Source organism: Equus quagga, chromosome 13 (assembly GCF_021613505.1).
Source record: "Equus quagga isolate Etosha38 chromosome 13, UCLA_HA_Equagga_1.0, whole genome shotgun sequence".
In the NCBI taxonomy this organism is placed as follows: domain Eukaryota; kingdom Metazoa; phylum Chordata; class Mammalia; order Perissodactyla; family Equidae; genus Equus; species Equus quagga.
In genome coordinates, this window is record NC_060279.1 from 534,718 (window position 1) to 555,892 (window position 21,175).

Genomic DNA, 21,175 nt, shown 5'->3' on the forward strand with positions numbered 1-21,175 from the left:
TATTTCAGTGATGTAGTGAGGATACACTGTCTGATCATAAGAGAAAAAGACACAGGCAGAGTCTGGAGGAATCCCCTGCGGGTATCTTTATGGTCTTTCCTTCCCATGAGGAGTCACACAGAGTGTACACTTCCCCCAGCAATGAAAATGCAGCAACATGTGTGGGATGCTTCTGCCCAGGGAAGCCCATTAGAGACTCAGCATCTAAGGTTTTTACTGGGGCTGGTCACATAGGCACTCTGTATCTGACACATACCAGAGCTCCAGACTCCCAGAAGGATGCCAGGTGTTCAGCATAAGCTGTGTTGTTTGCACAGTGATCAATTAATTGACTAAGGACATTCCAAGAGCCAAGTTCCCACATGCCAGCAAGGACGCTGTCTAAGGATAGCAGATAGAGGGCTGCTCTGTTAACTCCTTTCTGCACAGAGCCCTGTTTGGCTGCATGTTTAAAAACTACTAAATGCTTCTTAAACCTTTGTCTCATGTATACTCCTGTGTGCGAAATGAGATGTACGCAGAATTACTCATTGTAGCATAATTTGTAATAGTAAAATGTATGAAACAACCTAACTTTCGTTTAAAGTGTATTTTACTACATTACTACAGTGAAGTGCTGGCCTGCAACAAAAAAATTTTAAAAGGGCAACTACTTATTAATTGATAGGGAAAGATCAGGATATATTGTCAGTGAAAAAGCAAGGGGGAGAATAAGGTGTGTAATACATTAACAGTTGTGTAAGGACAAAGAGGGAAAAGAATTTATATTTGTTTTTTACTTGTATATGCATTATAAAAATCTCTGGGAGTATAAAGGAGAAACTTAACAGTGACTGTAGGGTGGGGACAGGAATGGGGAGGAGCCTTTTTACTGCATTCTCCTTCTATAGGCAGTTGATTTTCATTATTTGTGGGCTCCATATTTGCTAAATTTTATCGCTAAATTTATTTGGACCCCCAAATCAATACTTGTGGTGCTTTCATAGTCGTTTGCCGACGTGAGCATGGGAAACTTTGAGCTGCCCGAGGTGCACGCTCCCAGCGGAGCCTGAGATCAAGCGAGGCGCCATGCTGCCTTCTTGCTTCAGCACTCATACTGTAAACAAGTGCCCTTTTCAAGGTCTAGTTGGTGCCATATTTTTTTCCATTGTTGTGCTTTTTTTGGTGACTTTGCCTTTTGAAATGGTCCCACAGTGCAGTGCTGACGTGCTGTGTGGTGTTCCTGAGCGCAAGCACTCTCTTAGTGCCTTGTGGAGAAAACGCACGCGTTAGAGAAGCTTCACTCAGGCGTGAGTTACAGTGCTCATGGCCTTGAGTCTAATGTCAGAGTCAGTGATATTTAATATAAATACGCAGTCTTTAAACACAGACACAGATAAAATAAGGTTACATATTGACCAGTTGATGAAAATATTGTGACCAGAGCTTGCAGGAACCTAACTCTTATTTCTCTTAAGAGCGGTATGGTTCAGCATTCCCTAGTTCAGTATTGATGGTGACTTCATAGAACATAGCTACTGCAAATAATGAGCATCAGTTGTGTATCTTGAGACCATGTGCTCTAATACCTATTAAAAGTTTAAAGAAATAATCATGTAGGAGAATGTTAAAGTAAAAGACTTCTATACCAAAATAAGTGATTCTCTTTGAGTAGTAGCATAACAGGCATTTATTTCCATTCTCCAAGTTGTCTTCATTGCTTGTGTATTACTTTTCATTTAGAAACAAAATCCAGCAAGTGTTAAACAGATCAAATAAATGTCGTGTGACTCCCCTATATAGAGGCTACTTATAAAAGTCATCCAAAAATTTGAAAATTACTTCCAGGAAAGAAGTAAAAACTTAAGCAAAGACAGACCCAGGAGCAAGGAAGATTGGCTTAGCTTGTGCCTTGAGGAAAGAGTAATTGAGGAATTGTTATTCCTATCTAAAAAACATTATACCTCCCTTTTGGGTGTGATTAATAAATTCTTTGAAAGGTAAATATATTTGCTGTACTTTTGAAAAATAATCAAGGGCTAGCCCCATAGCCAAGTGGTTAAGTTTGCGCACTCTGCTTTGGCGGCCTAGGGTTTCGCTGGTTCGGATCCTGGGTGCAGTCTTGGCTCATCAGGCCATGCTGAGGTGGCGTCCCACGTGCCAGAACTAGAAGGACCCACAACTGAAAAAACATACAACGACATATGGGGGGCATTTGGGGAGAAAAAGCAGAAAAAAAGGGAAGAGATTGGCAACAGTTGTTAGCTCAGGTGCCAATCTTTAATAAATAAATAAGTAAATAATCATACATGTGGCAATAAACTCAGGACAGAAAATTTTTAAATAGTTTTTACCAGATTGCCTTTCAGAGGTGTTAAGCTAATTTACTTTTCCGTTATCAGTATATGGGACTGCATCATTTTACATCCCCACCAGCACAGTGTATTATCAAATTATCAGTCTCTGAATATAGTAGATTTTTATCTTTGCTCTTTTTGATACATTTAAGGATCTTTTTGTAATGGTCATTGTTTTTCTCCTCCATATTTTTAAATTTCTAAAGTAATGCTGCTCTTCTTTCCTTGAATTTTAAACTTAGGCTGCTTCTTATGATGAGAGATCCAACATAATGAAGATTATTAATCAGAGGTTACTCTTTTTCTCTTCTTCTTAAGATTCACACTTGAGCTAACATCTGTTGCCAGTTTTTTTTTTTCCTTTCTCCCCAAAGCCCCCCAGTACATAGTTGTATATTCTAGTCATAGGTCCCCACCCAGGATCCAAAGTGGTGAAACCCTGGGCTGCTGAAGCAGAGCCCGCAAACCCAACCACTCAGCCATGGGGCTAGCCCCGATTAGTTATTCTTATGAAGTGCTTATCAGCTCTTTTTCTCTCTTTATGGAAGTATTTGTTAAAATATATATAGAAATATGCACAAATCATAATCTTAACAACTTGAAGAATTTTCACAAAAGTGAGTGTACTTACTTCACAGGCACTCAGATCAGAAAATAGAACATTTCCAGCACTCTGTCTTCCCCCTTCGTCTCTTCATTGTCACTAACCTAACCCTCAAAGCTAATCACCGTCCTCACTTCTCTATCATAGAGAAGTTTTGCCTGTTTTGATCTTTACATAAATGAAATCATACAGTAGACACTCTTTTGTGTCTGGCTTCTTTCAGTCAACATCTGTGGTGGTAAGTGTGGCAACAGTTTATTCTTTCTCTACTGCACAGCACTCTACTGTATGAATACACTGCACTGTATTTATCCATTCTGGTGCTGATGGAGATTTGGGTTTCCATTTTGGAGCTGTTAGAAATAGTATTGCTTTGAACATTCTTTATACACATCTCATGTATATATTAGAACTAATGTACATATTTCTGTTGGATGTCTGTCCTCTGATCCAGCAGTTCATTCTAGAAGTGCAAGTATTCTTTTTTTTCTCATTCTCTTTCGTAAGAGGTAGCTTGGGAAGGAGAAATACCATCCTTAGTGTGTCGTGTGTGCCTTGCTTTGAGAAGTCACGAATGGGAAGGTTCTTCTCAATGTCTTGAATTCTCAGCTTCAAATAATTACAGTTTATTGAGTCCTTTCTATGTGCTAATAAGTGCTTTATGTACATTATTTCATTTAATCCTCATAAGAAACCAATTAGATTGCTACAGTTATTCCCATTTTATAGGTGAGGAAAGTGAGACTCAGGTAATGTTTGTCCAACATCACATGGCCAATAAGTAGCATGATAGAGATTCAAACCTGGTTATCTTTGATTCCATAATTTTAATTACTATATTATCCTACTGCTTTAAATTAAGTGTAGACATTTAGGGGTTACAGCATAAGGGCAAGGAGGAGAGAAGAGCAGATAAACTACTCCATGCTCCCTTTCTCCCCATCATGCTTCGGGCGCGTCACTTTCAGCAGCTCCTCTTCTCCCTGCACAGAAGCATCACGCATGCCTCCGATTTTTGAACCTTGTATGAACTTTGTCTAGAAAACAAATGGCCAAATTAATGCAGGTCACACTTCATTTTTTATTTGAAAACAATGTGTTTTTCCCTCTTACAGAAAAAACGAAGTGAAATTCCGTGTTATTGGGAAAATCAGCCAATGGGATGTCAAAAACTAAACTGTGCTTTCCATCACAACAGAGGACGTTATGTTGATGGCCTCTTCCTACCTCCAAGCAAAAGTGAGATTGATTTTTAATTTTAGAAGGATAGTTATGTTTCTGTATCTGCCATCTATATGGATATACACACACACACAGTGAACACCTACTGTTTGCACTGTACAGAGTACTTTATATATGTTGCCTTTTGTAGTCTCCTGAGAGGATGGTGTTATTTCCACTTTACGCATGAGGGAACTGAAATATTTACTGTCTAGCTCTTTGCAGAAAAAGTTTGTTACCTGCTCTAGGCTGTCATTTAAAATAAAACTTACACTCCACCAAAAGCTAGTATTTATTTCCAAAGTCCCTTTAAAGTAACATCCTAGTGAAATGATCAGCTATTTAAAAGCCATGTCTGCTATGTGATGAAATTTGATGGCTACGTATTTTCACCTCTTTTTAAGGGGAAAAACTAGGCTCACTCCATTCTGGTTTGGTTCAAAAGTATTACCTACTACCTCTTAAAAGCCACTTATTGCTGAGCAAAAAACCTAGAATTTCAGTATTAAAATTAAATGTCTAGAATTTGCAAACAGTTACTATGCATCAAGCCTTCTGTTTATTCTATGTTTTGAGTGCCCACTTTGAGTGTGTGTACGTACAGGGAAGTTATTGCCAAAAGCCACATTTTACCTCCCTGGGAATTCAGAACCTAATTGAGGAAATTAGGTAAAAAGACATAAAATGCTTGTAAGGAAAATGCACCAAACTTATCATAGGTGATCGCAGATTTTTGATGAATTGAGACTGTATCTTTATTTTTAATTCATGACTCATTTTGTATGTCCAGCTCTGCTGCCCACTGTGCCTGAGTCACCAGAAGAGGAAGTGAAGGCTAGCCAGCTCACAGTTCAACAGAACAAATTGTCTGTGCAGTCTAATCCCTCCCCTCAGCTGCGAAGTGTTATGAAAGTAGAAAGTTCAGAAAATGTTCCTAGCCCCACACATCCACCAGTTGTAATCAATGCTGCAGATGATGATGAAGATGATGATGGTAAGTTTTAGCTCACTCTTTAAGGCAAATAAATGACGTGGGTCACTTAGTGAATTAGAATGAGGATTAAAGCTCTAGGCCTGCTTTTAATGGTAAATTTGCCTTAAATGTTGATAATATAGATCAGTTTTCTGAGGAAGGTGATGAAACCAAAACACCTACCCTGCAACCAACTCCCGAAGTTCATAATGGATTACGAGTGGCTTCTGCCCGCAAACCTGGGGTCAATTTAAAACAAGGTAAGAAGAGGCAAGATTGATGCTGGTTTCCGCTCAGAAATCTCACAGCACTAGTGATTGTGTCCTATTTTAAATACTTTTGAAATTTAGTTCACTATCACCACCACCTCCCTCTTCCCTGCCCCCTTTACACATATGCACACTCACACGAACAATTTCTTTTATTCAGAAAACATTTGAATGCCTGCTGTGTACGAATAATATGCAGAGGTGAAAAGGTGCTAGTTCCTCATGTGATTTGTATTTGCATTTCTCAGGTGAATGTTTGAACTTTGGAATAAAAACTCTTGAGGAAATTAAGTCAAAGAAAATGAAGGAAAAAGCCAAGAAACAAGTTGGTGGTAAGTCATTATGAGTTTTGACAAGGATGAATATTGCTAGAGAATAATAATAGGGACAGTTATGATAATAAGGACACTTGGCAATAGCCAAAATGAGCAGATAGATTTTGACTTCCGTGGCTTGTTTGAAGTAAAACACAGACTTACTTAAATCATGCTTGCTTTTTAAATTTATTGCAGCCGTGTTTCAGTCTCTTAACTATTCAGAAGTAAGCACATACCATAAAAAACCTGAAAAAACTTATCTTTAAAAATATAACTCTAAAGAACAGCATATAAATCATATTAGAAGAGGAAAAGCTATATTTTTTAGTAAGTGAATTTTTCCTCATGGGGTGCTAGGATTTTCTTCTGGAGCTTGCCTCAGCCTGATTGATAGATTTTTCCAACCTTAAAAATTAAGAGGGTGTGAAAGGTAGTCTTAGAGAGAAGAGTCACATGGTTGGTTCTAAGTGCCCTCTTGCTAAAGCTTGTTCTATAGGAACCTTGGAGTTGTGTTTTGCAGATGACTGAGTATGGACGAAAAGGTTGAATTGACGCACATAATGGCTAGGGTTTCTGAGTCTTCTAACATTTTAGAGTAATGTCAGCCTTATTGGTAAATAAAAGTAGATTGAGTGCCTAAATCACTCGAAACATTTTTATATTTTATTTTCACGTTGTGTCCAAGGCAGATAAAAAATGGGGATTATCTCCACTCCCCTCCCTGCTACCACCACCACATTTCACTGTAGGCAAACAGGAATAGAGAGACAGAGTGGCTTGTAGTCATCCGCTGGTCTGTGTTGGACTTACCTGGTCCCCAAAACAAGATTTCTCAACTTGTGATAGCTTTATTTTCTATAAATTATTTGCTGTTCTTCGACTTGCTTTATTCAGAAGGTTCTTCGGGAGTTTCCAGTCTTTTACTCCAACCTCAGCCCATTCCAGGTCCTGAAAAAGAGAATGTCCGGACTGTGGTGAGGACAGTAACTCTGTCCAACAAGCAAGGTGAGGTATAGTTAGGTCTTAACAGTTGTCAGGCTCCTACTCTTAAATAACTGGAAGAGCAAAATCCTTGGGTGAATTTTACCTTTGATGGATTTGCTGGAAGACTTCAATGTATTGATCATAGAAGGATGAAAAGAAAAGTTAGTGCATTTGACTCTACTGTTTAAAAGATTGAAATTCTTATTCTGGCAGCTCTCAGATTTGTCTATATTTAATTGTTACCTTTACTGTTTATTTGTATCTATTCAAGAAATTTATTGACTGTCCATTATGGGTAAAGAACTGTGAAAACCTTTTAGGTTACAGAAAATGTGAAAGTCTTTTCCCTTAATAGTTTAAAATCTAGTAAGGAATGTGGCACAGTAATTGTAGTATGCAGATACATTTAAATGTTTGTGCCATTCAAGCAACAAAGAATCAGGAAAGAACTCATTTCTGGCTGGAGTGATCAAGGAAGGTTATATGGGAGAGTTGGTGGACTGGAGTGTGGTTTCATCCATCATACTGCAATGTGCCAGGAAAAGGATAGCTTAGGTTTCATTATCAGTTGATTAGAACACAGTCTGTCTTCATCTGCTTGGCTAGTATCAATCATTAGGACTGTGCTATTGCCTTCCTGTGGGCTGTGCACTTGGCTATTTAAATTATTATTTAATAGGTTAAGTTTTTTTCTTTTGATATGTTAGTATTCCTTAAGACTGAGATGAGATTTTCAGGAAGCTTTCTGTGGACTCAGTTACATCAGAGCATACTTTGTACCTATTAGTAGTTACTTGGATACAGAAAAATTGGCTAATGGTAGAGGAATTCTGTTTTTGCCGTTTCAGGAGAAGAACCCTTGGTAAGACTGAATATGTCTGAGAGACTGGGAAAACGAAAATTTTCAGTAGGTGAGATTAGTTTTGTGCATATCTTTTGTTTTATGTTTGTGTGTTAACATGATACATCCTCTAGAACTCAGAATACTGACAAATGCCCTGTCAATATTGATTTGTCAGTCCCCCTGTATTCTTGGCTGGAAACTTAGAAAATTTCTTCCTGTTTTTCACTTATGCATTACACCTTTTATTGAAGTCATAGAAATTTATAATGTTACAATTTAAGTAGTTTATGGCCAACTTTTTAGAAGGTGCTAGGTTTGAAAAACTGTAAAGAATACCTCTGTTTCTATTGACAAGTTGAAATTTGAAGTTTTAGAGGGAAAATTAGTGTCCTGTTATTTTAATTCAGTCCCTGAATTTATTAGTGCTATTTTATATTTAGGGAAGTATTTTGCCATTTTTCTGAATTGTTGTGTCCCTACCCTAGTGTCTGTCTCAAAAGAATTATTTCGGAAATCTTTGACTTCAGAGGTTCCCTCACCCTCTTTTTTTTTTTTAAAGATTTTATTTTTCCTTTTTCTTCCCAAAGCCCCCTGGTACATAGTTGTGTATTTTTAGTTGTGAGTCCTTCTAGTTGTGGCATGTGGGACGCTGCCTCAGCATGGCTTGATGAGCAGTGCCATGTCCACACCCAGGATCCGAACCGGTGAAACCCTGGGCCGCTGAAGTGGACGGAGCACGAGAACTTAACCACTCGGCCAGGGGGCTGGCCTCTTAACCCTCTTTTAAAATGTGGTTGCAAATATGAAATCTGTGCAGTGTTTTCTTTAACACCATTCTCACTCCCTGACACATTTTAGATAAAAAATTTAGAAATAAGCTATTTTAATATCAGCATACGTGTAAACTTTGTGATTTTTGATTTAATATTTAAATTATAAGTGAGAGGAAAGAGGAAGTTATACTCTGTGTAGGGTCTTTCAGGTTTTTAATGGGATCCTGCAAAGATTATATCTTCAGTCAAGCACCCTGAAAAACAATTTTTAACAACGTGTGACGTTTAAACAACTTGTAACTAGCAGATGAATGTAATAAACCAAGAGTCAGGAAACGTGGTTCCGGTCTGGCTCTGTCACTGACTGGTGACTGGGGTGAAGTAGAGCCTCTGGAATTGAAGAGAGGGCCTGTTTGGCCTTTGCAGTCTTCGTACCACAAGAAAATTTAACATTTTATGATTCCTTTGCTCATTTCCTAATCATCCCAGATATGTTTAACTACAGATTTACCTAGAATTCAAACAGTTGGCCAGTTATGATTCTTTTCATGTGATTTTTTTTCCCACATATTCCTAATTCTGAATTTCAGCCTTAGCTAGGGCTTACAATTCTCCATTTGTGGTTCTGGTCAGTTATTTGATAAATGTTAATTTGGGCATTCTAATTTTTTGTCCCTTTCCTTACCACTCCTTTCTGGGACATTTTTATATCTTTTCTAAAACATTGAGTTCTAAGGAGGCCAGTGAACAGACACACCATGTAAATGCAGAAGACTTAAAAGATTATTCTGTGTTGTCTGTTTTTGCTTGTATTTCTTAATCTTGCTGAAGATTGCCTTGAACTCTTTATTTATTTGTTTATTTATTTTGGCTGAGGAAGATTGTCCCTGAGCTATCAGTGCTAGTCTTCCTCTAGTTTTTGTATGTGTCGTGCCGCCACAGCATGGCTTGATGAGCAGTGTGTAGGCCTGCTCCCAGGATCCAAACCCTCAAACCTCAGGCCGCTGAAGCAGAGTGCGGGAATTTAACCACTGCGCCCCTGGCCCAGCCCCCGACTTGAACTCTTAAACTGAGTTCCCTCTGTTTGTAGGTGGTGACAGCGATCCTCCATTAAAGCACAGCCTCGCACAGAGGCTGGGGAAGAAAGTTGAAGCTCCAGGAACGAACGCTGACAAAACACCAAAGAAAGGTACCTTTGTTCTAATATACTGTGTGTGTGAGTGGGAGAGAGAGATGCTGCCATTGTCTCTTGTAACATTAAGAAGTGTGGTTTGTCATTCTTTTTGTTCAGGTAAATTAGATCTGGTGTCTGCTTTATTCGTTCAAGAAACACTTGAGTGCCACCTCTGCTAGTTTGTAGGTAGATGCCTTTGGATAAAATAAACACCATCACAATTCTCAGGAGCTTATGGTATAATGGCAAATAGGAATACTTAGGTATATTTTCACAAATTCTGTGACAAAGAAAGTACACAGTATTGTGGGAACATGGAAACAGATAGGAAGAGCACCTAATCTTTTTTTTTAAATTGTTTTATTTTTTCACCTTTTTTTCACTTTTTTTTTTAGAGGTAACATTGGATTATAGCATTATATGAAGTTCAGGTGTACATCATCATATTTCGATTTCTGTGTAGACTGCATCGTGTTCAACACCCAAAGACTGATTGACACCTGAAGACCTTCACAGGGCACCTCATCTTACCATGAGTCAGGGACAGGTTCCCAGAGGAAATGATGTTGCAGCTTAGACCTGAAATGGGATTTAGGTGAAGGTTAAGGTGAAGGCCGGAGGCTGTGTTTAGGCAGAGAGAGAATGCAAAGGTGCAAGCCAAGAAACATGATGTGCTCAAGGACTGATGTGGCTGAAACGTAGAAGTGGGGTGAAGAGCAGGCTGACTGGAGAAGAAGAGAGACTGGGTGGTGTGGAAGCCTTTTAAGCCATATTAGACAGTTTGGGTTTATCCTGAGATAGTAGCAAACCGTGGAGAACTTAATAAACACGCATCAGAGGCTCAGGTTTGCGTTTTAGAACCATCATCCTGCCTAAAATATGGCAAAGGGTTAGAAGGGGGCAAGAGTGCTGTCTGGGATTTGAGTGAGCAGGCTGTGAAAATAATCCAGACAAGAGGAGTTAGTGGCACAGATTGAGTATTCTAGAGGTTAATATGGAGAAATGTGGACTAAATTGAGAGAGATTTGGGAGATAGGATGATTTGATAGTTGAAGTTATATTTATAGAAAGAAGTCAAGGGTTGGATTTTTTTTCCTTGTATGACTTGTAGTGAGACATTCGTGTTAATTTCTAAAAAAAATAGGTGTTTTTTTCCTAATCAATTGTGTTTCGGTTTAACTTCTCTTGAAGATAAGAAACTTCTTTCCACTTTTTCTCTAGCCCAAGAGGCTTTGATGAGTAGATGTTCTTGTTTGGGGGCTTTCTTGCATCCTCAGAGCAAATAGAAGTTACTCTTTTTGTGGGGCTGGCCTGGTGGCCCAGCGGTTAAGTGCACACGTTCCTCTTCGGTGGCCCAGGGTTTGCCGGTTCAGATCCCTGGTGTGGACATGGCACCACTTGGCAAGCCATGCTGTGGTAGGCGTCCCACATAGAAAGTACAGGAAGATGGGCATATGGGTGTTAGCTCAGGGCCAGTCTTCCTCAGCAAAAAGAGGAGGATTGGCAGCAGTTAGCTCAGGGCTAATTGTCCTCAAAAAAAAAAAAAGTTACTCTTTTTCTTTGCAGCCAAATTCCCTTCCTCCTCGCCTATCAATCATATTGAAGACTCTCATAACTAAGCATATCTCAAATTGATTTAGGGGTAAACAAACCTTTTGATGCCAGTATTTTAGAAAGTTGTATAAAACAAAATTATTTCCCTAAATTAGGTAGTTTTTGCTTTTCAGATGTAAAAGATTGTTTTTTAAGCTTTCCAGAGTGCTCTAGGGAATCCATGACTTACCTATGTCTGTACTGCGGAGAAGAATTTAAGACATGAAGAGATTTTTTAAAAGCGTTTGTGGGGCCAGCCCCGTGGCCAAGTGCTTAAAGTTCTGTGTGCTCCGTATTGGCGGCCCAGGTTTGCAGGTTTGGATCCCAGGTGCAGACCTACTCCACTCATCAGCCATGCTGTGGAGACACCCCACATACAAAAAATAGAGGGAGACTGGCACAGATGTTAGCTCAGGACTGATCTTCCTCAAGCAAAAAAAAAGAGAAAGATTAGCAATGGATGTTAGCTCAGGGTGAATCTTCCTCACCAAACAAAAACCAGCATTTGCATTAGAAGACAAGTATAAGCCTAATTTGTGACCTATTGTAAAAGACATTTGACCTGTAAAGGGTCTCTCTTCATCATTTGGTTTTTTAAAATCTTCTTTTTACAGTTCAAGTTTCCAAGTCTCTGAAGGAGCGATTAGGCACGGCAGCTAGTCCAAACAATGAGGAGGCAGCAGGTAGGTAAACCCCAAGACCAGCTTCTAATATTTTTTTCTTACCTCAAGAATCTTTACCTTTTCTCTGATTTACCTATTGAGTTAGGTTAGGGCTTGTGCTTTCGTGTGTGGGTGGGTGGATGGGTGGGTTTGTTTTTTTTTTAAGTGATTACTCACTAGTATGAATTCTCTTTTCGTACTTAAAGATGGCAAAAGGATTGTTCATCATAGCATTAATTGTAGGAAATTAGAAACAACCTAAATATCCAACAAAAAGGAATTAGATTAAATTAAGGTAGTTATGTGCTAAAATAATTGCTGTCATGAAAAGTCATGTTCTGAACAGTGATGATATGGAAAACTTCTTGCATTGTGTTGAATGAAGAAAGGTGACACATCGCTTTTGACCTTTTGACTTAGGACACATAGGAATCATTTTTGGATAAAGTTAATTTTATTATAGACTCTTATTCTCAGGAAAAATGTCCATATGCATGAGATGATGCTAGTTTGTAAAAGATAAAATTATATGCCTAGAAAATGCAAAAGAATACACAAAATATTAACATTGGTTTTATCTGAGTATTGAGGTTTTAAGTAATTTTAATTTTCTTCTATATGTTCTTCCTGTACTTTAATGTTTAAACTTTTTAAATTGCGAGATATAACCCTGTAAGTGTATGTGTACAATTTAAAGATTAATAAAATGAACATCCACGTACTCAACACCCAGCTTTCTTATATGTTGCTGGATTCAGTTTGATGCGTTTTTGTTTTGTTTAGTTTTGTTTTGTTTTGTTTTTGTTTTTTGAGGAAGATCAGCCCTGAGCTAACATCTGCTACCAAGCCTCTTTTTTTCTTTCTTTTTTTTTTTTTTTTCTTAGGGAGACTGGGCCTTGGGCTAACATCCGTGCCCATCCTCCTCTACTTTTTATATGTGGGACGCCTACCAGAGCATGGCTTGCCAAGCAGTGCCATGTCCACACCCGGGATCCGAACCGGCAAACCCTGGGCCACCAAAGTGGAACATGCGCACCTAACCGCTGTGCCACTGGGCCAGCCCCTATTCTATTTTTTTAATGTCTTCATTTTGATGACATTTGGGTAGGGTAGGGGAAAAGGGTCTCCCTGTCACCACTCACCTTGTCCTTTTTGGAGTGGTAATTTTGAGATCAGTTTACCATCTTGAAATGGAAGAATTCTTATTTTAAATACCTAAAGAGGGGGCCAGCCCCGTGGCCAAGTGGTTAAGTTCGCACGCTCCGCTTCAGCCGCCCAGGGTTTCACCGGTTTGGATCCTGGGTGCAGGCATGGCACCGCTCATCAGGCCATGTTGAGGCGGCGTCCTACATGCCACAACTAGAAGGACCCACAATTAAAAATACACAACTATGTACCGGGGGGCTTTGGGGAGATAAAGGAAAAGTAAAATCTTAAAAAAAAACCTAAAGAATTAATTCAGTAAGTGTTTGAGTGCTTCCTGTGTAACAGGTACTGTACTAAAATATTGCAGATAAGTATAGTTGCTGTTCTCACTAAGTAGCTAGCTAGTATGGTTGGAAATACAGGCAATAGCAGTGCTATGTGATTGGAGAAACAAACTAGATTGGAGGGTGTCAGATTCCGAGCTGAAGTCAGTTAAAACTAGGCAGCAGGAGAAATGCTTGCTAGGGAATATTCCATGTAGAAGGAACAGCATATTCAAAGGTTCAGAGGGTGAGACAATATACTGTGTTAAAGATTGTAAAGGGATATTTTTTGGTTTTGCTCTTTCATTACAAGCTGTTATTTAGTGACTAAATATGTGTGTGTGTAATCTCCAAATTCTTGTTTTTTCCACATCACTTCATTATTTCTTTCTTTAGCCCTTCAGGCATATCTGTCAAGTGTGAAATTCACTCTTTAGTTTAAACAGATGTAGGAAGATTAACGTATCATTAAAAATAGCTCTTCAGGGGCCGGCCGTGTGGCCGAGTGGTTGGGTTTGTGCGCTCTGCTTCGGCGGCCCAAGGTTTCACTGGTTTGGATACTGGGCGCGGACGTGGCACCGTTGGACCATGCTGCGGCGGTGTCCCACGTGCCACAGCTGGAAGGAACCACAATATACAAAAAAATGTACAACTATATACTTGGGGGCTTTGGGGAGAAAAAGGGAAAAATAAAATCTTTAAAAAAAAAAAAAGATAGCTCTTCAGTGTTATACCCATCTCTGGGCCTTTCCCATTTTTCTTCTGTCTTGTCACCTGTTTTACCTCCTTTTCATCCTTTAAATGTCACTTAAGTATTACTTCCTTTGAAAAGCTTCCCTTAACCAACTCCTAGAGGGAGGTTGGTATTCTTGCTATATGCTCCTCTATAGCATTATACTTCTTTATCAAAGCTGTTATCATTACCATACTTTGTTGTTTCTTAATTATTGGTCTGTTAGACTGTAAACTACATGTGGGCAGGGATTGTATTTTGCTTATCATTATATTTCTAGCACAGTGTCCAGCACATGTTTATATCCAAGAGTGAAGGGAAGAATTAATTTATTGCAATTTTTATTGGTAAGATTTATAATGACAAGTTTCTCCAACCTAGTAAATGGCTTTCAGGCTTCTCAAGAATAAGCTTTTGAACAGAAATCCAAATCAGCAATTTTTGCCTCCTAAGAGTTTTCTTTGAGGGCCACTACCTTAAACATGTAATATTCTAAGATTGAGATTGAAGCAAATGTACTTTTGATCATTTTAATTGCATGCCTAAATGATACCACTCTATTGGATTCTGTCCTGATCCAAGAATAGAAAGATCATAAGTCATTAAGAGATGAACTCCAAGTACAGTGACTTGTTTTCCTCCCATGAACACAGAGAGAGTTACTAAAGTTGGTGAGATCCACGTGAAGACATTAGAAGAAATTCTTCTTGAAAGAGCCAGTCAAAAACGTGGAGAATTGCAAACTAAACTCAAGACAGAAGGACCATCAAAAGTTGACGACTCTACTTCAGCAACAAGAAGCTCCTCCACTATCCGCATCAAAACCTTCTCTGAGGTCCTGGCTGAAAAGAAACATCGGCAGCAGGAAGCAGAGAGACAAAACAACAAAAAGGATGTAACCTGCATCAAGCTAAAGACTGATAGTGACATGAAAAAACCAGTGGTTTTGCCACCCATCGTTGCCGGCAAAGGACAGTCAGAGGAGCCTGCGGGCAGATCAAAGTCTATACAGGAGGTGCACATCAAGACGCTGGAGGAGATTAAATTGGAGAAGGCGCTGAGGGTGCAGCAGCGCTCTGAGAGCAGCGCCAGCTCCCAGCCTCAGCCTGAGGCCACCCCGGGGGCCCGACGGCTTCTCCGGATCACCAAAAAAACAGGTAACCAAAGAGCTTGGTCTGTAGTGCCGCTTCCCCACATCCCAGGTCAAAGAGACAGTGGTTCCACAGGATATTCATGGGAGTTCTGTGAGGACCTTTCTTTATGTAGATAACCAAAAACCACTGGATTAAGTAAAGGTAAGCTGTTTCTTTACAGCAGCACTATATAATACATAGAACTTTGATATTTTAATGTACATTTGGAAACTGTGAGGACTAGTGGACTTCATCTTCAGTTGTCTTTACCCTATGCTTCTTATCGTTACTTTCATTAAGAAAAGTTTTAATTTCATCTGTCATGAAGTTGCCCCCTAAATGAAATAACCAGTGATTTGTTTACTGTGAATATAGGTGTAAAAGAAGAGAAGAAACTTCAGGAAGGAAGTGAGGTTGCTTCTCAGAGCAGTGTTACTAGAGAGGTGAGTTTCCTTAAAATCACTTTATAGTTTTGATCATGGCAGGCAAAGGCTAGATGAATGGTAAAGTGTGCTTTTTAGTTTTAGCTTATGATAAATTTCTGTTTAACACTTCACTGGTCTGTTAGGGTAAACAGTCTTTCACTTACCCTTACCATTTTCTTTTTTTGTAAACAGTATTTTCTTTTTTTTTTTCTTTAGAGATTGGCACCTGAGCTAACAGCTGTTGCCAGTCTTTTTTTCCTGCTGCTTCTCCGCCAATTCCCCAAGTACATAGTTGTATATTTTAGTTGTGGGTCCTTCTAGTTTGTGGCATGTGGGACACCGCCTCAGCGTGACCTAATGAGCCATGTCCGCGCCCAGGATGCGAACTGGCGAAACCCTGGGCCGCCAAAGCGGAGCACGCACACTTAACCACTTGGCCATGGGGCCGGCCCCAACCCTTACCATTTTCTAAGAGAGTTTTCTATACTATGTATATCAGTGTTCTCTGCTTTTGTAAATTTGTTTTTAATTGGTCATTAATTTTTATTTATTTATTTTTTTGCTGAGGAAGATTGTTGCTGAGCTAACGTCTGTGCCAATCTGCCTCCACCTTGTATGTGGGACGTCGCCACAGCATGGCTTGATGAGTGGTGTGTACGTCCGTATCCAGAATCCAAACCTACGAACCCCGGGCTGCCGAAGCTGAGCATGTAAACTTAACCACTATGCCACTGGGCTGGCCCCTCTCTTTTTTTCTTTTTGGCTTGAGGAAGATTAGCCCTGAGCTAACACTTATGCCAGTCTTCCTCTACTTTGTGTGTGGGATGCCACCACAGTGTGGCTGACAAGCGGTGTGGGTCCACGTCTAGGATCCGAACCCGCAAACTCAGGCCAATGAAGTGGAGTGCGCCAAACTTAACCACTATGCCATAAGGCTGGCCCACCATTAATTTTTTAAATCAGGTTTTTTTTGCCTTTGAGAATAATGCCACTCATCGTACAAAAGTTGGGAATTTTTATTTACAACCTAGATATAACCACTATTAGCTTTTTTCATGGATTTCCTTCAAGCCTTTTGTTTATATGCACATGTGTGTGAATTTAACTCATATTTAGAACATAACTGAGAACTCTCCAGTGTATCAGTTTGCAGCCTGCTTTTAACTTTACCGTATTACCGTTTGTTTTTACTGGCCAAATAGTGTTTTCTTATACAAATATAGTCTGTTTCTGGACATTTGTTTTATACAATTAAGATAATCAACATCTTTATTACATGAATCTTTGTGCAAGTGTCTGATTATTTAGGAATCAATTATATTAGACTTAGAGTTGTGGTTGTCTAGCCTGTAGAATGTGAGTTTCTATTGTTCCAGACACCTTTAATCTTTCGTCTTTAGCTTAATGTTTTTTATTTAATATCAAAGAGCAAAAGCTCTTATATTCTCGATCATGTGAAACTCTACTTGACTTAGATGTTAGCTTGGTAACTTATAAAGAGTAATTATCGTATAGGTTATTTTAGAGGTAGTAGATTTTAATTCTGTCATTTAAATTTGTTCGTAGGCTTCAGATGAGACCACAGGAGTTGGCATCACTAAAATTCAAGTGAAGAGATGTGAGACCGTGAGAGACAAGCATATGCAGAGACAGCCAGAGAGGGGAGCCTCACAGAAGGAGAAATCCGTTTTGACCCCCCTCTGGGGAGATGTAGATGCTTGCAATACCCAGACAGCAGAGAAATCAGCGCTCACTTCTGTGCCAGGCATCACACGGCACCTGACAAAGCGGCTTCCCACAAAGCCATCCCAGAAGGTGGAAGTGGAAACCTCAGGGATTGGAGACTCAGTACTGAATGTGAAATGTGCAGCACAGACTTCGGAAAAAAGGGGTAAAGGTGAGCATTTTTTCTAGTGTGTCTTGCTTTAGGATCTCAAAATTACCAAGTTTCAGTAACTCCCTGGTGATGGTTGAATTGAATTTCATTTGCCTTGTATTCTGGTCACACAGATGGATAGTAATATTTCTGGTAATTCTGTTTAAAAAGACAAAACTAGATGAGTTCCTTTCTCAGAATTTAAATTGCTGTTTCAAAAGCTTTGTCTAAAACTTTCCATGGTGCATCTTTCCTCTGGTTTTGAAGAAGAAAAACACCAGGGAATAGAAGTGCGGTGGCAAATTCAAGAGCCACTGAAAAGAATTGAGTAAGTATCTACATATGGCCATTTGTAGTGCACATTGTGTATGGATCATTTTCAGTCTCTTTTTTTCTTTAATTATTCACGGTATTTCTAGTACTGTGAAGGAATTTTGACATTGCGAGTTATTCTCCACGTAAAAGAGGGCTTATTCCAGCTAGTAATCAGTTATTTTCTGTCCTTTGTAGCTAAACCCAAAGTGAATGTGAAGCCATCTGTGGTTAAAGTTGTCTCATCTCCCAAACTGGCCCCAAAGCGCAAGGCAGTAGAAGTCCACCCTGCTGTCATTGCAGCTGTGAAGCCCCTCAGCTCCAGCGGTGTCCTGCAGGAGAGCCCGGCCAGAAGAGCAGCTGTGGTAAGAAGTGGATCCAGCTTGAGGGTGCTGACGTCTATGGAGGAGGGAAGCAGCCCGCGCTCTGTTAGCTCACATTCTCTACCTGTGAATCCTTCCTCCCATTTCCTAAGCATTGTTATTGTTTAGGTTGTCATTGTGTTTACGTTTACAGTTAGACATTTACGGAGGCACAGGATGGCATTTTTTCTAAAGCTAAGTTTTGGGTGCTAAGATATTTTGCTTATTTGTCCCCTCAACCTTTAAATTATTTATTCTTGGATTCCCCGGCTTAAAAAATGATAACCATGATTCTAAGAAGGCAGCAAAAGAAAATGAATACACTTAAATGAAAAAGCCTGACTCTCCCACTGAATTACCTCACTTTTACTTTTGTAGGCTGTTGTCCCACTGCTCTCCGAGGACAAATCAGTCACTGTGCCCGAGACAGAAAAACCTAGAGACAGGTAACACCTACAGTTCTTTTTAACCAAACTTTAGGCCACTGTTATTGTTTATGCTCTCTAGAGAATAACACTGCTAAATAACTTTAGACATTGACAGTTTAGCCACATCTGAATAAATCTGCTAAACATCAAATTAATTGCAAGAAAGCATAATACTCACAGTTGCTATCCTTCATTGGTGCCATTGTTTATATTTTGCCTCTATTATTTAAAAAATGTTTTAAACACCCATCTGAATTCTGCTTTAAAGGACGAAAATACTTTGTCGTAAATCAATAAAACAATTCTTTGTGTGTCCTCAGAAACACCTCTTGGCTAACTCTTTGTGTTCCTGAGACTAGTAGTCCAACCAGCCGTTGGCAAAGCGCTGTTTTCTAACCGTCTTTGGGGTTTTTCTTACAGTTTTGTGCTGCCTCCGACACAGTCCTCTTCAGACCCCTCCCCACCAGACGGATCTGGCCCTTCCTCATCCCAGGTGGCCACGAAAACTCGCCGACTCAGTTCTGCCTCAACAGGAAAACCCTCACTCTCTGTGGAAGATGATTTTGAGAAACTAATATGGGAGATTTCAGGGGGCAAATTAGAAGCTGAGATCGACCTGGATCCTGGGAAGGATGAAGACGACCTTCTGCTTGAGCTGTCGGAAATGATTGATAGCTGAAAGTGGTGGCGGTAGAACATTGCAGACAAACGAAAACAAAAACAAAAACTCGCCAAAAAGCTGGACTCAGTTTCATCTATTATAATATTTACCCAAGATGATCATTTCTTTAGTCTAGAATTTGCCCCAGATCAGAAGTATACCTCTGAATTATCTGTATGTGTCCTGGATTTCTTGGGGTCAGATTTTTAAAGTCCCTTGATAAGCATTTTGTCCATTTGATGCCATTGTTTAGCATCTTTGAGAAAGAAGTTATGTCTTACCCCTCTCTCCACAGAATGAGTGAGAGGGAGAGCCAAGCGAAAGGGTGCCAGAGAACTCAGTGACGCCTTGAGGTGTTTGTCAGTTTGGTTTTTTTCCCCCTTTGTTGTATTATTTCTTTTATGTATTGTCTTAATGTACTTAATATTACCTGAGTTTGAAAAGGATGAAGACAGCTGCTACCATTAAGGACCAAATTTCATGCTACCACTAAACAACAACAAATGCACTCAGTCTGTGTAAAATTGTATGTGTTTTTAAAGGTATTTGGAGATTCAACTAAGCTTTAGAGAGGCCTGAGCAGCTCAGGAAGCCTGTAATCTGGACGTAATTTTTTGGACGTGACTTTCAAGCTTCTGCTGCCCTGTAAGCCTCTGAAGAGCAATAGCTAATTTATTATTACTGTAATTTTTTAAGGCTTTAAAGTGCCTCAGGGGTCCTCTGAAACTAATTTTCTATTTCTGGGATTCCCTGGATTCTTAATAAGAGATGGTGACATAATGATTAGAGGAATTCTTTTTTAGCATGAAAGTTGTCCCGTCTCTTCTTCAGTACTTGCCTCCTTTATCACAGGGATAAGAATTGGTTAATTTTTTATTTTTAACTCTCCCTGCGAACTCTTCTTGCCCAGTATTTATTTGATGCCCTTTAACCACCTGAGGGGAAAATGAACTTACTCAAGCTGCCACTGTTTGACTGTGGGCTGTGGCAGTGCACTGAGGCGCTCTGCAGCAGGGTTGTTGAGGCGCTCTGGGGTGTATTGTATGCCTGCCAGTTTTCTTCATTTCTGAATTGAATTTTCTTTTCTTGATGTTAGTCTCCTTCATATCACCTCAAGGTTTAGACTTGTGAAGGGACAAGTATGATGGAGGTAATAGTCTTGAAAGGAGACGTATTGTACATAGCCGGAAGGAAGAGGAAAGGAGGACTTTTCCATTTTGGTATTTTGGTTTAGGTGGCCAGTTTTGTTTCTCCTAGGGAAATCGGACCCACCTGTCATGTTGGCTCCTAAGGAACTGCTGTTGTGAGCGGCTCTTCAAGAGTTGAACTTCATGTGGCCTTGTCAGGAATATGGAAAAGGAAGAAAGCCACAGGACTGCCCATTCAGTCTTGGGAAGATCTGGATGATTCTGCACAAACAAAAATGACTTGAAATTTGTGTATAGACACCTCTCTACCAATCCATCTTCAGCTGACTGAATGTTGTATAATAGCCCTTCTCCAAAGCAGGGGTGGAATGTTCTGGTTTCACCACAGATTTTTCTACTTATTTCATTTTTGGAATCGGCTTATAGATTCCAGATCCCTTTTGTATATAACCTTTATTCTTTCGCTTTTTTAAAAATAATTTTGTTTCATATTTAAAGCCCTTGTATTAGTCAATGATTCATGTTCAGCATTATTTGAACCGTTTGCCATTACAGAAAGAAAGACTTATTTGTGTTTTAAATAAAACTGGTGTAGGGAAGTCTTGACGTCGTGAGTTGAGTAGTCATACATCATGTTAACCTAGCATCTGCCTCAGTAGAGGCCCCGATCAGAATGTTGTTGGGCGTTGGTTACTGCTCCAATTTCACAGATACTATTTGGCTTTAGAAACCTGTTACAGGGACATACTGCCAAAATTACCCACACGGATGCTCAGTTTTAGACATAGATTCTTTCAGTAAGAATGAATATTATTATATGAAGATTTTTTCCTGACACTGATACCTAGCTATAATTTTTTAAAAGGAGAGAGGCTTTA

The 21,175-nt window shown here is 39.5% G+C and overlaps 1 protein-coding gene across 13 annotated transcripts in view; it reads left to right on the top strand.

The window, feature by feature from the left end:
- ZC3H11A (zinc finger CCCH-type containing 11A) overlaps positions 1-20,903 on the top strand; it is a 40,240-nt gene extending 19,337 nt beyond the window's left edge. For 9 of the 13 annotated variants that reach the window (XM_046682526.1, XM_046682533.1, XM_046682530.1 and 6 more), the window contains 14 exons: positions 4,056-4,179; positions 4,952-5,155; positions 5,278-5,394; positions 5,652-5,735; positions 6,615-6,725; positions 7,553-7,615; positions 9,412-9,510; positions 11,703-11,771; positions 14,606-15,109; positions 15,461-15,528; positions 17,077-17,407; positions 17,897-18,063; positions 18,439-18,506; positions 18,909-20,903. In XM_046682526.1, the coding sequence (XP_046538482.1) occupies positions 4,056-4,179; positions 4,952-5,155; positions 5,278-5,394; positions 5,652-5,735; positions 6,615-6,725; positions 7,553-7,615; positions 9,412-9,510; positions 11,703-11,771; positions 14,606-15,109; positions 15,461-15,528; positions 17,077-17,407; positions 17,897-18,063; positions 18,439-18,506; positions 18,909-19,167 (2,268 nt within the window). In that variant the 3' untranslated portion in view covers positions 19,168-20,903. The remainder of the gene's footprint in view (positions 1-4,055; positions 4,180-4,951; positions 5,156-5,277; positions 5,395-5,651; positions 5,736-6,614; positions 6,726-7,552; positions 7,616-9,411; positions 9,511-11,702; positions 11,772-14,605; positions 15,110-15,460; positions 15,529-17,076; positions 17,408-17,896; positions 18,064-18,438; positions 18,507-18,908) is intronic. The other 4 variants (XM_046682535.1, XM_046682534.1, XM_046682536.1 and 1 more) reach the window with 4 other exon arrangements.
- Positions 20,904-21,175: the final 272 nt, after the last annotated feature.